This window comes from Poeciliopsis prolifica, unplaced genomic scaffold (genome assembly GCF_027474105.1).
Source record: "Poeciliopsis prolifica strain line A6 unplaced genomic scaffold, Auburn_PproV2 SCAFFOLD001, whole genome shotgun sequence".
Lineage (NCBI taxonomy): Eukaryota > Metazoa > Chordata > Actinopteri > Cyprinodontiformes > Poeciliidae > Poeciliopsis > Poeciliopsis prolifica.
In genome coordinates, this window is record NW_026562376.1 from 21,106,732 (window position 1) to 21,123,588 (window position 16,857).

Sequence of the window (16,857 nt, forward strand, 5' to 3'; positions counted from 1 at the left end):
ATGTGATTGAAGGTCCAGTAACTTTTCAGAAGCCTGTTCTCATGTATCATAATAGGTCAGGATTGTGACTCATTTGATACTCCAAATTTGGACTTCTGATGTTATAAGCATGAGGTACAAAGTTGAAGTAGTCTCTAAAATTAAAAGTGCTGATCTGATGGTGCTGATGGAGAAAAGCAAAACATTGTTTGTCACAGTTTTGACATTACGTTATGTGACATTGTGGTATGTAAATATTTTGATTATTCTCAAGTTATGAGAATAATTCAGAGACCTTAAGCACAAATGGAGAAAACATGAAAGAGCGGTGAACCCACGCTCACGTTTAACCTTTTATTATCCAGAATGAAACACTGCAAACTGGCACCAGGCGTTAAACACAGTTTGTTTTTTTTTACTAGATTTTAATCGACATACAACAACATACATTAAGGCACTATTTCTATAAATATATTCCAACAACATGTGCAAGTTTGGATTACATATCAGTACCAGACAGGAGCTCCTGGGCCAGAGAAGGCACCGGAAACATTTTAATTTAAAAAATTAATTAAAATGAAAGAAAAGCTGACAAAATATCAAGAAATGAAACTGCACAAACATCAAAGGAGGCGAAAAACAAGAAATTGACATAAAATCACACAATATGACCATTAAACAGCTTCAGCTAACCAATCAGAAACCTAGGAGTTAGTGTCTAAAAAAAACATTAATCATTAATTTATAAATTAATATAATGTATTTGTTTCTTATGAGAAAAAAATAGGAGTCAAAACATTTGCAGCTACAAAGAACCACGAAACCAAAACGATGGAAGAAAAATAAAGTAGATGCAACAGAAACTATTATTCAAAACACAAATAAAAAAAAAAACAGGGGTCAGAAAGATCAGGGGTTCTTATAAAAGTCCAACATGTGAATCAACGTAGAGTAAAACTAAGTGACATCCCAACTGGGCTCCGTTCTCTTTACATTCACAGAAAAAAAACAACAAATCAGGCACTTGCACACATTTATTACTGCAACCCTAATTTTCTAAAACTGAATTGCTTTTCTTATGTTGATCAATCTGAACTGTGTTGAACCACAAAGGAACCGCGGCGCATCAGTTTCATTGAAACAGTAGATATTACTTCAGTCATGTGAGAATTGAAAATGAAAACTGAAACTATAAAGGTCTGATTCATCAACACTTTCACCTAAAGTACTCAGTCAACACAGATAATCAAGCTACCTCCTCGACGTCTGACTATTTTGAACGATACATTTACAATGTAAAGAAAAATCTGGTCCACTCAGAGGGATATCTTTGTTGTAAAAATCCTACACGTAAAAATCAAAACGAAGCTTCGACATTAAATCACCAAAGACTCGGAATTATAAAAAATGTCAACGAAAGTCACATAAACTGAATCCCATTTCCAGGCACTTTGATGAGAATAATGAAATGAAACCAGTCTTTATTTGGAACCAGTTGGAAAACTAAAGCCACTCAAGTGGAAAAGTGAAAACATACAAAAATATAGATATTTATTACTCATACAAAAGAAATGATTTATCTCTGAATATTGCTATTGCTTATAAACTTTCTCTGTTTCATAATTTTAGTGCAATTATGAAAGGATTTTTAAAACAAAAGGTGTAAGGTGGTAAGACACACGTAGCAGACAACCAAATCCTGTGTTCGAGGCAAAATATTGTTGAATCCTTGATAAAAAGAAAAAGCCAAAGCTTGTCCTAAAAGGATCTCGTCTTCAGGCGTCTCGTCTCCAAATCAGTACTCCACAACGAGCTGAGCTCTATTCAAGTTTCTCAGGAATAAAAAGCCATATTAAGCTCGGCGTTCTCAAGACAATACACATGTACCCTCAACACTGGTCAAAGAGCATGTTGATTTACACTAAATTAAATGTGAGACAAGATGAGCGCACACCATTCCACTGTATGCAAATTTAGGTAAATCAGATCTATCCGGTGAAACCCCTGATTATTGTGAGAATCAAGTTTGCATAGATCCTGTTAAGTTTCTCCTCCAAAGCAGTAGAGAGACTCCAGGAATCGCTGGGCCCAATAATCATAAGAGAAACGCTGTATGCTAATTAGCATAAGGTGCATGTAGACCATTTTGCTAAGGTTTACATGATCATTTAAAAAACATACAAATACAAACGCCAGTGGAAAAGAAGTGGAAAGCATTGAAAACAAGTGCCATTATTTTGTCTTCAAGCTCAATTGTGACTCTTAAGGTAGTTGTGAGTGACGTCCTGTGAAATGCAATGGAGTGCAACCCTGCACAGCTAAACATCGCGCATAGAGGTTTTTAGGAACAAGGTTTCTACTGAAACCCTCTACTGGGTATTTTTTCCCACTTTCACATGCTATACTGTCACGCAAAATAGCTGTAATTTCTCTTCAGATCTTGAAAACAGGCAGTCTGAGGAGTCTGTATCTCACAAAGCCACGTTTTACAGCGACAGGGAGACCATTCGAGCTTGTTGCCTCTGAGGGGACCTGAACCAGGAAGCGTGATGCTTTAGGTGCTCCCTGTGCGCTGAGATTTAGCTGAAACCCAGCTGAACTCGTAAGGTTCACGTGGAACCAGCAGATCTATCTCGAGTCTCCTCTGCTCTTTTTCGCTGTCAACTGTCCGGTAGCCGAGAAGCGACATGGCCCCTTTGCACAGGTCCTGAATGCGTTTGACCTTGCTGTGTTGCAGCACGGTGCGCCACGCCTGCGACACCTCATTGGCATTCCTGGAGGTGATCTGGAAAGCTTCTTTCTTGCTGCCTTTCCCTTTTCCATGGGTCACCTTGTAGATCCATTCCTCCATCTGATTGGTCATCTCTAAACTGACAAAGTCGTAAATATCATTAATCTCCTTCAGCGGGTTGCGTGCCACGTCTTCATACCGAATCATTTTGTAGCGACCTTTCAGAAACAGAGGCGGCTTCAGAATTGCTCTTTCATTGATGCGTACGTGGCTTCGGCAGATCTCCTGCATCACTTCGTACTGAACACTGGATGCTGGTACGTTTCTTTGCTCCAAGACGATGGCGTTGTCCACGTCAAAAGACTTGGCTGACTCCTCTCTCGACCGTATCACGGCCCGCGGGTCTCGAACGAGGTGAACGATGCGGAGGTCCAGGTTCGGATCTTGAAAAAGGGGATAAAGGGACTCCAGCTCAAAAAAACGAGTTTCTTTTAAAACCACATGGCTGTAAGTGTGGCAGGCCTTCTCCACCTTCTCCAAGCCTTGAGAATCACATTTCTTTTGGCAAAGAGTCTCATTGCTCATGTCACTGCGCCGTGTGAGGGAGCATGCTGGAGGTGAGCACAGCGCCCGACTGTGGTAAAACATAAACAATGTGGACATATTGTAGTTCTCAGGCATGTAGGAATCCATCACTGAGAAGTCACACTGGTACAAGCTCCGCATTAGATCCCTCATCGCCATTCGGAGAACTCGTGCACCAGGTCTCTCCATTTTGGTCCAAACGTGCCACCCGGGCTCCATGAGGTAGAAAACAGACGGGTGCTGACTGAAAACCTGACCCAGGAAGGATGAACCCGATCGCCACGACGACAGCAGCAAAACGTGAACTTTGCCTTTTCGGGGAGGGGAGTCGCAGGGGCTCAGCTGGTAGTACCAGTTGCAGAAGAGCACAACTGCTGCCCCCTGCAGGACGACCAGGAAAATCATAGTGTTGAAGTTCACTCTGCAGCGGGGACTCATGACTGGAGGTCACTGTAAGCTTCTGAAACAGACAAAGAGAGAGGAAGACAGATTTTTACGACAGCAGGTACAAAAATCCAACATTTCTATTCATAAATGTTCCTTTCTCAGCTTTATGTCTGAGACCCTAAACCCTGCAGATTCAGAGTGTCTTTTGAACCCTTAATTGTCACCCAAACTGCCGACATGCCAGACAGGGGACTCCAACATTTATTATTTAAATGTCATCAGGACATTTAAATAATAAACCACCTTGACAAAACTCATCTCTGCAACCAAGTTGAATGGACTGAATTCACATTGTGCATCTCTCTGACCACTCAAAGCGTTGTACAATATTAACACTTTCACCCATTTCCACTCCAAAAAGGAAGATGTGGCCAATCAGAACCTCAAAAAGTGTCACATTATTCTTTTGTAATACTTGTAGTAGAACTAGAAGTGAAGGTCAAAAGTGTCAGTCTTTTTGATAATAAATAACTGCATGGCTCTACGAAATAAAACCCATCATCAAAAAAAGGTTTACAGCTACATTATATTAGGTGTGCAAATGTTACCTGTTAGTTTATCACTATATGGTGCCTATTTGTGTTTCAGTATTTGTGGATTCACCTATTAGTGGGTTCTTCCAAGTTATTCAACATGCTTATCAAAAACATTTGAAAGAAAGAATCCTCGGCTCTGTGACGCTCGACAAGCTACTGGCTGACGGCAAAACACCAGAGAAAATTTGAAAACATCATCTGACTTCAGCAACTGACATTTTCTTGTTGAACGTAAATGCTTGGGTTTGTTTTATTACGCAATCAGCTCTCTGAAGAGAAAGAAGAGTGTGGAAAAATCTTTCCACTTCACACCTTAGGAAAATTTTTATCTGGCATGCACCCAAAAAACAGGCTTGGCATACCTAGTAGGACAAGTCTTGAAATACCTGCTGAATTTAGATCATTATACAGGTTGAAAAACAAATGCATAAGTCATGTTGATGTGAACTAAGTCATGCCAGATTTGAGATGTTATTTTTTATTCTTTTAAACTCTTCCAAAATGGTGCTGCCTAAAACCTGACCAAGCATGAAGCAATACAAATATGTGACAAATTTGATCGCCAAGCAGGGGTGGTCTGGGATGATACAGAATTTGTTACCAATTGGTGGTAATTAATTTGCCACCACCAGCAAATTAACGCAAACCACCAAGACTTAGTTGAGTCTAATCAGTGGGAACAAACAGCTGCCTGGAGGCTACCACTTGACTTTGCATTGAAACAAACAGAAATGTTTCATATCACGCATTCAAGAAAAAAATAAATGCAGAGCTATCCTTAAATATAGTTTAAGTCAGGCAGAAACTACCCGAGAGAGTGGCATGAACCGCATGGATTGTCACGTAAACCACGTTAGCCCCACTATGCCTCCACCTTAACAACAACCTAGGCTAGAGGGAAGAACAAAATAAAACCATCATTTCAGCAGGAAATGTGACCCTAGGTACTTTGCTAATTACATTATGTTGAGTGGGGTGTGTTGCAGCTGACTGAACAAGGAAAATTCAGTTCTGCAGATGTTACAAAATAATGTCCTCCACTCTGTTTATGCATGTAGTGTCTAATTTATGTCTAATGTATCTGAGTGTCTGATATGAGAATTTTCTATGTTCTTTGATAAATTGTATGTTTCATGCTCATTTCATACATTTTCAACACATTTTAAGTATTTGAGTGCTGTATGTTGATTGAATTATGGAATGAGCTCATGGTCGTCACCTCTGGAGCCCATGGACAACGGGGGTCGAGCCATGGACAACAGAAGACTGAGTACTGTATGCTAATTGATCATAATCAGGAGCTCATGGTCCAGTCGTGTGCAGGGAAGTAGCATTCTGATTGGCTAACCCGTCTGGGAGAGGGGAAATGGCCATTCCCTTCTTTCATTCGAGGTTGTTTTGGTAATGAGTATAAAAAGCAAAAAAGTCCCATTGTTCAGTAGAGTCAATAATAATAAAGCACTTCAAATTTACTAATGTATGGAGAGTTATTTACCAAAAAACTGCATCCCTTTTCTGAAATCATTGAGAAAATTTTGTCTTAGTCTTGTGTTTCCTCAGACTTTACCGATTTTGGTCCAATTTGAGGAAACTTTTCCAAAACTTTGAAGCACCACATGTTTAGACTTGCAATTTGTAGTTTCTTAAACGCGTTAAGTGCTATAATATGGGGCGTTCAGGAGCTTGACAATAGAACCAACAGTTGCATGAAGACATATCCACATGTTGCATCATTCCACAAGATGTTGTAAAAACGAATCCCCAAACACTGGACATTTGCAAAATATGACAAGTTGGCTTGAGCAAACCTAAAAGGAAAGAGTTTCACTCTTTAATCTTGTGTAATGTTCGAGGCATGTAATACACTGCTTTGACTGTCCTGACGCTACTTGAGCCTTCAGGTGGTGAGAATCCGATTCTAGAAATCCTTGTTCTTTGGTTCGTGCTGATATTTTATTCACCTGTTTGAACATTTGACTAAACTACATCACAAAATGAAATAATCTACATGCCATGTTCGTGATCTGTTTGCATACATGTTTAGTTATTTTAGTGTAGAATGACCTTCATTAGCAACATTTAGTTGTATCAATTGTAAATTGTTTACCATCCAAGCCTGGTTCAGTGGCCTAGATATAGAGCAGGGGTCACCAACCTGGTGCCCACAGAGTCCACAGTATGACTGTTAAGTGGGTTCTCTAAATTCTCCTTAATGAGTGTGTGCGTGTGTCTCTGTTTCCCTGCACTGGACTGGTGACCTGTCCAGGGTGACCCAGTCTCTGACTTGTTGACCGCTGGAATTAGGTACCAGCACACTTCCTGACCCCATACTAGGCCGTAAGAACATGGATGGATGGATTATTTTCAATCATATTCTATAAATTTGAATGTTACTTAAACAGAGAGTCAAACTGAATTGAGCAAAACACAAAGAAAAATCAAAAATCGGTATTATTGCAGCAGGTTTTTCTTATTTATTCTGGTTTTTTTTTTAGCTTTAAGTCACCGATTACTATAAAGGTGTGATAAAAAATGGACCACGTTGGTCTAACTTGATCCTACGCTGTGATTTTCCGTAAAAGTTGCAACATCAGGGAGCTCTTGAGTCCTGGTAGAGATTTAACTTTAGGACGCAGCAGTGTTTTCACTCGAGCGCCGCTGAGCGGTTCCTGAGCTCATCTTCCGCTAATCCGTGTCCAATGCTGTGCCGCCCGAGGGCTCAGAGACCAAAACCCATTCCCGGCTGATTTCCAGGCTTTTCTGCTCCACACCGTCGCCTGTTTCGTGCTGGTACTCACTCAGAGCTCCATCTTCAGCCTGCTGGCCATCGTGATCGACAGATATCTGGCGGTGAAGATCCCGCTGAGGTCAGTCCACGCCTCGTCACCGCCTGGGGTTTTATTTTATCCTGGCAAACATGCAGACAGGGAATGCTCATAACTCGGACTGAATTCCTGAACTCCCAGAGGTGGTATTATGGCTCTCTGCCCTGGGCGTCATCGCACGAGGGGGATAACATAACAGCTCGGAATAAAATTTAAAAAAGCTCTCTCTTCAATTCTTTCTGATATTTGATGGAGTGTTATTGGAGATTTTAATAAAACATGGCATAACAATGAGGCAGATGTTGTTTGCTTAATTTAAGGATAGCTTTGAATAGAATAGAGCAATCTAAGACATGAATTATGAGTTTACTTCAGAATGAAAGCACTTGGTAGGCCACATGCTGCTCTTTTCTCATTTGCGGTTGTTGTTGCACAACATGATAAATCGGCTCATCAAACAAAACATATAATACAGTGAGTCGGTGACTCAACCAATTGAAAAAGAAAGCAAGTTCCCTATAGGTGAAACATTAAGGATGCCATAAACACAAACAGGATTTTCCTGTCCGTCTCCTATAAAGAATGTTTACCAAATTCAATGTGTTCCCAGGAACACACCCATCATAACCCATCTTATTTTATATATAATTTTAATAATGGATCTATTATGTCATTTGTAACCTTCAAACATTTTTACAGCTCAAACTTGAGACACATTTTAAGTTTCCAATTTGCCAATATTTTCCAAAAATGTAAAATTCTCATAGAGAAAGGAAAAGAAAAGATGCCAAAATCTACGGAGTGAAACACAAAGTAAACCAGAGGAGAATTTCATCCGTCTACTCAGATCTGGTCCTATCAGTCTTATGTGTTAATGCTGCTTTTCTGTGGAACCCCCACTTTATGTGCTTTTACTTGCTGCAATGAAAGGTGAACACAGTTCAGTTATGGATTACTAGTGTTGTTAAAATGCAGCGTGACAAACATCATGCATAACATCAGAGATATTTAGTAAACACCCTTCTAGGTTTACTGGAATCCATCCGGCCCTCATTTGTGTACCTTTTTGTCAGTGACGCAGGCAGACTGATACCTATCTCCAACAGTCATCGGACGAGTGTCGGAGTACACACAGGACAGGTTGGGTTTTGAAATAAAATCTGTAATATAGAGCAGTGGTGTACTACATTAGAAGATACATTATACTGACAGCAAGATTGTTAACAGCTTGTTTTCATTGTTATAAAGGAATCCACAAATTGTGTCCAAAACAAGGCTACCTTATATCTGCAGTAGCTTAATTTCTGGATGCTCTCTATGTCATCTTATCTTATCCGTCTCTGAGTTAGATAAGGTATTCTGATTATCCACTTGGAGTTCATCCTGATAGACAATTGTCTTAACATGCTTGTTTCAGATGAGGAAAACATTGCTGCAACAAAACTTGTCCCTATAGCCTTATATCTGCAGAAGCTTAAATATATTACCACAACAAAATCACAAAAAGCTGAGCTTGTTACATTTTACTTGGTTGCCACCGATTTACTAAAATATCACTTACTCTGGCTTGTTCCAGACAATATTTGCTCTGTGGCTTGTTCAGCATGTCAAATTCATGACATGTTGCTCATTTCATGTATGTAACAAGGCTAACAGACACACCCCTTCATGTAACTCAATACAGGCCCCAGAGTTAAACAACCTACTTTTAAATAGTATGAAGCAATTCATATCCCACGCTGCTCCAAAATACAACTAGAGGCGTCCATAACTGAAGCCCAAAATGAAATAAGAAGTGTCTAATTCCAAGAAAAAAGCATGACTATAGATTTCACAATGTACCCAAGGACAAAACCACGTCAATCTTCTGACATCATTAGCGGCATGGTAATTTTATTGTGCCGCACATTGGCTTATTTCCAAGTGTAATTGCTCTTGATGAACATGTTTTAACACTCATTCCTTGCCTCGGCTGAATGGATCTCACAGAATAACTGCCCTGGTGATCATGCAACGCTGCCACCTGCTGATTATATTTGGTAGGTGTGACATTATGCATTTTCCAGGCACATAGTGTCATTTTAGAGCACAATCAAGCAAGTAGATTGTTATAAACATGCTATACATGTCAAACATAATTGAAAAGAAATTTTACCATACAATTTTCTACCTTAAAATTGGTCTCTGCCTTTTTAAGAAGCTCCTGTTCTTTCCTGCACTCTGCCTTCAGCACGCCATCACAACAATGTCTTTCCATCACGTCGTTTACAAACGTCGTCAGGAGATTTGGACTGAGAAGTACTTTGTATGCTGAGCTCAGCAGACACACATTTCCTCAAAGTGTTTGCTAATGACTGCAGTTGATTTCTATTGCTTCATATATATTATTATATATCAATGGGCTACGCTTTGAGACCAAGTATGTTTGCATCCTGAATGGCTGCCAACGAAGACAATCCAGAGCGTTTTCAGACAACTTGACTGACACCAGAAGAGCAGTGCGTGTCTAAGTTTGTAAGAGGAGTTTCGTTAAACTGGAATGTCTCATTACATGGTTTTGCCCTTGGGTGCATCTGCTATTCTATTCTATTTATTTATTCATTTATTATATCTAGTGACAATAGAGAGGATGTAAAGTTGCATAAACCATAATCATACGTTGATTTTTCTAACAATGCTGAACTTCTGATGAATTGAATCAGATCAAAATACAATTTGACACTTCCTATTAGTCAACAAATTGAAAAATTTTCTAAAACAAGTACATTTTCACCTACTATAGTTTCTTGGCACACTAATAGAAGATTGGAACGTTGTTTGTTTGTTTTTTAAACACTAAAACTAATTTGAATCATACTTGACTGCAACGTTTGATCAGTTGGATCAATTGGAATGAATGCAACAGACTTTGAATCTGTTTTTATGATTGAATTGACTTCTTTAAGTGCCAAACCGTCAGTGTAATAAGAACAACTGGTTATACTGGTGTCTAAAAAAGAAAAAACTTTAAAAGACATTCAGAAGGATTCTCTACCAGTTTCTGCTACAACGTGGGCTGATGCTGTTGCAAACCCTGTCCGATGTTTTACTTCGCTTGAAGCTACACTCCTGTGGTGCTTAAAATGAAATGTTAGATCAGCTGCGTTCTGCCTCACTGGGTTTATAAAGACCTGAAACCATGTGCCTTGTGGGAAGTTTGAGCTGATTTATTACAGCTCTTTGTGTAATTTATTTAAAAACCACAAATATTCAATGTTGGAAACTTATCAAAAAGATTTACCAGCATAATTAAAGCTGCACAGAGAATTTTTACAATTATGACAGCGGTTGTGAAGACACCATGGTGCAATGGAGACTCTTTTTTTAAAACTCATGGATCATCTCAACGTTGCTCTGCACAGAGAAGTAGAAGACGTAAAATATCGACATTGAGTTGTTTTTAAAAGCAGACATTTTGGTACATTTTAGGCTTTTAATTTTTAACTTACCAGACCATTAAAAACCAACGTGGACCAACATCTCTCGGGTTCTCTTTCTGCATTTTTTCCCCACACAGTTTATCTGATGTAAGTATCTTCTCCCTTGTCCAAATATCTACTTTTTATTTAAAGAAAACAGTAACCCCATGCAAAAAATAGACATGTTTACTGCCTAATACACAAGAACAAATTATTAAACTTGATAACTCCCTTTTAAACTTCAATTTAAATTAGCTAATCCACAACCTCCACATGAATGACACATAGGCAGATTGTCATCTCATACACTTTGTAAATATTACCTCTCTGTCCTCTGCTTATGGGTGTATTATGAGTTGTGTCTGTAAAAGTCAACCCGAGACACCAATAATTCCTCAAAGATATATTCTTCTCCTAATGTTTTCAGCTAGTCATGTCGTTTTTCATCTTAGAGCGTCAGTTTATTTATTGTTGAGTCAAACTTTCCATCTCTGTCAAGACTGTTCCAGATTATACTTCACCAGCTAAGTTACGCCTGCGCTTAAAATATCAACAACACCCTGACTTGGAGCTGAAATATTCTGCAACAACAAACTGAACACAGTCTGTATTTCAAGAGTCCTGGGCCATCCTACGTAACAGGCGTAGTTTATTCATAAATAAGTTTGCAGGCAAGAACGACGTCTTCAACAAATGGCCAACTTTCAACAACAACAAAGAAACTTACTGTGCACATCTAAAAACAAAATAAAATAAAACTAGAGCTTCACGTTTACTGTACCTTGACTTTACCTGTAACAAAGTGGGTTTTAGTGTTTCACTTGAATATTAACTTTGACTTATTCTTTTTGATTCGTTGATTGGCAGGAAAAAGCTATAACGTACTTTTTTTTTCCTAACAATGAGTGTGAAATATCTTGTATTTTAACCGTTGGGAGTGACTCAGCCACAGTGCCGACTTGAAGCTGATAAGACAGGAGGGAGCAGAAATTAAGGTGGAGAAAACGAGGCCAACGGCCCCAAAGACCTGGAGCAAATCACCAAAGAAAAACCATGAATCAAATTGCCAGCAGGAACATCCAGAGAGCTTTTCAGGAATTTCAGAAGCATTTTATTGCTGTAACACCAGTAACAATTTTTCCATTAATCCGCGTGGAAGTAATTTCCAATGCTAACCCTATTTTGTTCAAATGTAAATAACCAGAAAATAACCAGTTTGAGAGTTGCCTGTTGCATTTCCATAGAATCAAAGTTCTTGATTGAATTTAAATCATTTTAATCGTCGATAATAATCTGGGGTTTAACGTTTTTTTTTAATTTTTTTATAGCTACAATAGTCATTCAAACTTTCACAGAGCGTCAAAAATGGTTTGATGTGTTGCCAGTTTGAGACAACATTATTTATGTTATCTTAATAATCAAAGTCTGATAACATCAATATATTCCTCAATAAAGACAAACCATGACACGAGCAAACTAAAACGCTGCTTCGGGCTCCCGCGCCAGCAGGGGGACCCCCAACAACTCTTCACTCATCTCAAAAAGTTCATATTTGTCTGTCCTGATTGTACAGGTCAACAACTCAGGTAAGGGCATCTGCTACTTGCAGAAATTATAGAAGAATGTTTTTCCTTCTTGCTTTTGGTAAAAGTGGACGCTTTCTTCCTCTGCTCCCTCCATGCCCTGCTTGTTCTGTTTTTGTCCTGTCTTTTTCTCTATTTTTGGAGCCTTTCTTTGCACATCCTCCAAATCTACAAATTATGGATCTGGTCAAGCAATCTCTCAATGTAATTGATCAAATTTTCTCTATGAGAAAACTGGACACAGGAGAGCCCTCTTGTCCTGATTGGGAACTGAGATGTATCGGTGAGACTTTATAGGAGATTGAAATTTATCATTTAGACATTCTGTATCTGAAATGGCTTTTTCAGTCTTGGAAGGGCTGCATAGTTTCAGTCTCCTTGAAGATATGTAAACCCGATATGTGATTACAATACTCCTTATAATACTCCTTCCCACCTCCTCCTCCTATTATCCATGCCGCTATGGGGCCGAACGCTCCCAAGGGCATCATGCCGGGAGGCAGAGTGACATGGTTTCCTGGCCCTGTGACATGTCTTTGTTTTGTCTGAATGATGCTATGTGCCCTAATGTGTCCTTTCCTCTTTTTATTTCATTCCCCTTTATTATTATAAAGAAACTATGGAGTACTCACTTTTAACCCAGAAAAGGAATTAGATCAGAGGATACTTATACTTATCTCGCAACCCTGAATATGAGTATCTAGTTTGTCTAGTTCAAATACTTTGGAGTAACATTATTAGACTACTTTTTAGACTCCAGTTCTTCCAACGCAGAAGATACTTAGCAACCCTTAACGCGAGCACCCAATTTACTTTCTTTACATCAACAGTAGATTCTTTTTCTTCTTTTGCTCTTTCTTTTGGTTTGTTATTTTGTTTGCACTTCCTTGTAATTCATGTTCCCATTACCATTACCTGATAAAAAGCCATTCTGTAAAGAAAGTAGTAATAGCCTTCATTGGCAAAGCCCTGCAGGGGACACAACAAACACAAGGCTACAGGTACAAAATTATAGTCTTTGTTTGGTTATGCATAACAGTAAGTGTGAGAGAAAAGAAACTCTGCTGTAAAAAATGAACTGTAAAAGAACCACTCCTTAGATCAAACATGAAATAGAATAATAAACTGTGAAGGATAGAAATAGCTTTAACTTCAATTAAGATGTATGGACACGTGTTTTTAGTTTGCTTTTAAAAACATCCAAACTTCCTTTTCCACAGCTGAGGGCCCCAATAAGTAAAAGACTCCTCCACGCACGCTCTAATTCTCACACCAAACACCAGAAGAAGACTTTTCCACAATACCTGCTGAGATTATTTAGAGTTTTAGATAGCAGATTGATTAGATTGATTGATTTAAGATTAGATTGATTTAAGAGCCCCTTAAATCAATTCAATGTTTGACAACAGTGTGATGTGAGCTGGCTTCCTGGGCCACTTCTGCATTTTGGGGGGCAAAGTTTTGAAGTGAAGCTAAGGTTGTTTCAGGACATTACAACATCTATTCTACAAGCTCTAAAAGATCAACTACAGTCTCTGCACTGAAACTGTGACAGTTCTGAAAATGTATTTGTGTCACATACAATATGGCGGCTTCACATAATGTGGTTTGTTTTAAGTTTGACTCAGGAATTATTGGACTGTGATCTTGTCTGTGGATATAACATAAAACTGATTCAGCCAAAGGAAACTCGGAGCTATCCATACAGGGTCACAAATGTCTCTGTGTCCCCTCACCAGTCCGACCCACTCGAACCCATTTGGGTTATAAAGCTCCCTATTAGGTTCAATTTAAAGAAAATAAACATGTGTAAGTTTTTCTTCCTGTCTGTTTCTGTTACAGATGAATAACTTGTAATGAAATGAAGTTTGTTTGCTCGCCTGCAATGAACCAAACGAAGGGACGACGTGAGGACAGGAAGGAGTCGCTTTATTCAAACTCTTTTAGAACAGAATAAAAAGAGAGAGAAAAAAACAAACTCTACCGTGTTCTCGTCGTGTCGCTGCTTTCCAGCGGGGGAGTCGTCGCTCGGTCCGCCGTGTCCCTGAACCCCGCGGTTTCTCCCCGCGGTTTCTCCCCGCCGCTCCCCGCTCCGCCAGACCACCAGGACTAACGTCGCCCTCTTGGGTGAAGAGCTCAGCTTTCTGAGACGTGTCCGGTTGCTCCGCCGTGCTGAACTGGACGGGCAGTGGGCTGGGCGGAGGCTGGTGGGTGGGAGGGACAGACGGACCCCTGAGGCAGGGGAAAGCGTCCCCAAACCGGGGCGCAACACGCAGGTAGGAGAGCCGACGACCTCCAACGTCTAGTGGCCTCGACGATGCTAAGCAGCCTTAAAGCCAGGGTTTACTGAGACACTGAACACAACAAATGCCCTGATGCTATTTTTCACTTTAGGTTAGAAATAAAAAACAATACTTGTCTCTTCTTAAAAGGTGTTCATGGCCACTTGCAATTATCGGGAAGTTGCCCAATAATTACAAGCGCTGCCTGTACGACCTGTTGTTTTAAAGCGTTTTACAAATAAAATTGACATTGACGAGTGTTATGTTACTACATATTGAAAATGCAAACGAGTTCCTTTCAGCACAAGGATGGAGGGTCATTTTATAAGGAGCTGGAAAGTTTGGTGTTGCTTTGAAGCATAAGACTGTATTGATCCCACAGCAGAAACAGGCAAAACAGCCTGTAGAAAATGAAATAAATAAACTAACTAATAAAGAAATGAAAAAGGATAGAAATTAGAGTGCTCATATGTACAAAAACCTGATTAAATAGTAGTAAAGTATTTGATTGTTCGTTATTTTTGCTCCCTTTTTAGTTGGATCTTGAATCTGAAATATGCAATATGTGTGTTTTGCATATTTCATGGTTGAGCGATCAGAGGTGAGATTTAATTGGCAGCAGTGGAGGCAGAAAATGGAAGAAGTATTTACAACTTAATATGTCAGTGTCTTTAAAAGATTTTTCTTTTATGTCGTTGCAGTTACAACAATCTTCTACCGAAATGCTGGAAGGTAATCCTTTTCCATTCACATTATTATAGAGGGAATCCTCAGATGAAGCCTTCTGATTTATTGGAAGACAACTCCAAGTACCCACAATAAAGCCCATTTGCTTTATCAGTGCTTAACACTGCGTAGGTTTTCACAATAATGAACAATCTGAAATACATATGTAACAGAGCTCTTTGTCGCAGTGTATTTGTGTCACCATTTCAGTTACTACCTATTCATCAGCAGGCAGGAAAGCAAATAATACGTTTCACCTCCACTCAATAGAGAAAGAAGGACAAACGCTTTGAGTTACATGCAGGAAACACCCAAAGAGGTTCTCATTCACTGCTGGTGGGAACTGTTCTCTTGTCACCTGCAACATTTTTCCAATTACTTAATTTCGCGAATACATTTAGCACCTGAAAGTATCTCTGTATCCCAGAGAAGGTAAGACTGATCACGCGGTTCCCATCCCCAGTGTACCCGAGGACAGAGTAATAGGATACATCTGGTTCCTGTACACGGCGAGCTCATATCCTGTCCTTCATCTCTCTGCTGCCAAACGCAAGCCACTCTGCCTGGAGATGGGACGGTGGCTTTATTCTGAAGCGCTGGTCTGGAACCAGTTTGAAAAGGTCACGCCAACGTTTAAGAGGAAAAAGCCCCCCCAAAAAACAAACGGCGCTCTGTCATGCCAACAGTAAATAACAGTAGTAGGAATCCACTTATTTCCTTCGTTATTCAAGAACTTCCACTGCAATTGGTTATTTTTTAAGTTATAAGCTGATTTAAATGCATTCCCTCGCCAGGATGCCCTGAGAAGATTGTTCTGTCACATTTTTAATGACAGGGCGACAGATTTCACTTGGACGCTAAGCACAAATACCTTAGAAACATCAACCCAACCAAGCAAATAAGAATTGAGAGAAATTTGTGGGTTTCTATTCATGGCTGCCTGACAGCGGCACAACACAATAAATGTTTTGAGGATTTGTTCGACCTTTCAAATAGTAAAGCTTAGCATCAGTCAGCAGTTTCCTCTACTATCATGAGCTGCGTTCATGGTAGTAGTGCGACCATAAAATTGCACAATTTGACATTTCTAAAATAAATTTGCTTAATAGAAGATTCTTTTCAATAAACCGTTTTGGCACAGGGGTTAAGTTGGTGTTTTGGCCTACCAACGCTGCAATAGAAACACTTTTCGCATCACAGGAGTCACATAATCGACAACCAGATGTTGCCACTGGCACAAACTACGAAGAAAAAGACGACAGGAAGTAGTTGGCGGATGAAGGTGTGGTATGTTTTTTAATAACTTACGTGAACAACTGTGTGCTTTTCCAACATAAGCAGGATATTGAGAAAGCTTGGTGTGAATGTGTTTTTGGCTAATTTTGCTAACAGCAGTTAGGCAAATTTCACTGTTGGTTTCAAACCTTGAGCTGGAGAGTGGCTCAGTTGGATCAGATTTGATTCCCAGAGCCCTTTTCTGAATTTAGATGTGGAACAAAACTTTAACCGGAATCACTTCTCGTTTCTCTGTCGTCCACTTCAGCTTATATTGGGGTCTCTCAAATTCTTCATGCTTTATTTTTGTCAATGTCCCGCAAGCAAATATTTAGTGTCAACATTTCTTCTAATCACCACTGAAAGCATCCCAAATCCAACCATTGCTACTAACTTTGCAGCATAGTGAAGTTTGTAACAAATAACAAGG

At 39.5% G+C, this 16,857-nt stretch overlaps 1 protein-coding gene across 2 annotated transcripts; it reads right to left on the bottom strand.

Moving 5' to 3' along the window:
• Positions 1-346: 346 nt before the first annotated feature.
• Positions 347-14,296, bottom strand: LOC129362258 (carbohydrate sulfotransferase 6-like). 2 transcript variants are annotated; one of them, XM_055033711.1, is made up of 3 exons: positions 14,129-14,296; positions 7,077-7,186; positions 347-3,755 (listed from the first exon to the last, which is right to left on the bottom strand). In XM_055033711.1, exon 3 carries the CDS (start codon positions 3,731-3,733, stop codon positions 2,534-2,536), a length of 1,200 nt encoding a protein of 399 aa, XP_054889686.1. In that variant the 5' UTR covers positions 3,734-3,755; positions 7,077-7,186; positions 14,129-14,296; the 3' UTR covers positions 347-2,533. The 2 variants fall into 2 exon arrangements, with proteins under 2 accessions (XP_054889686.1, XP_054889677.1); XM_055033702.1 differs by lacking the exon at positions 7,077-7,186.
• Positions 14,297-16,857: the final 2,561 nt, after the last annotated feature.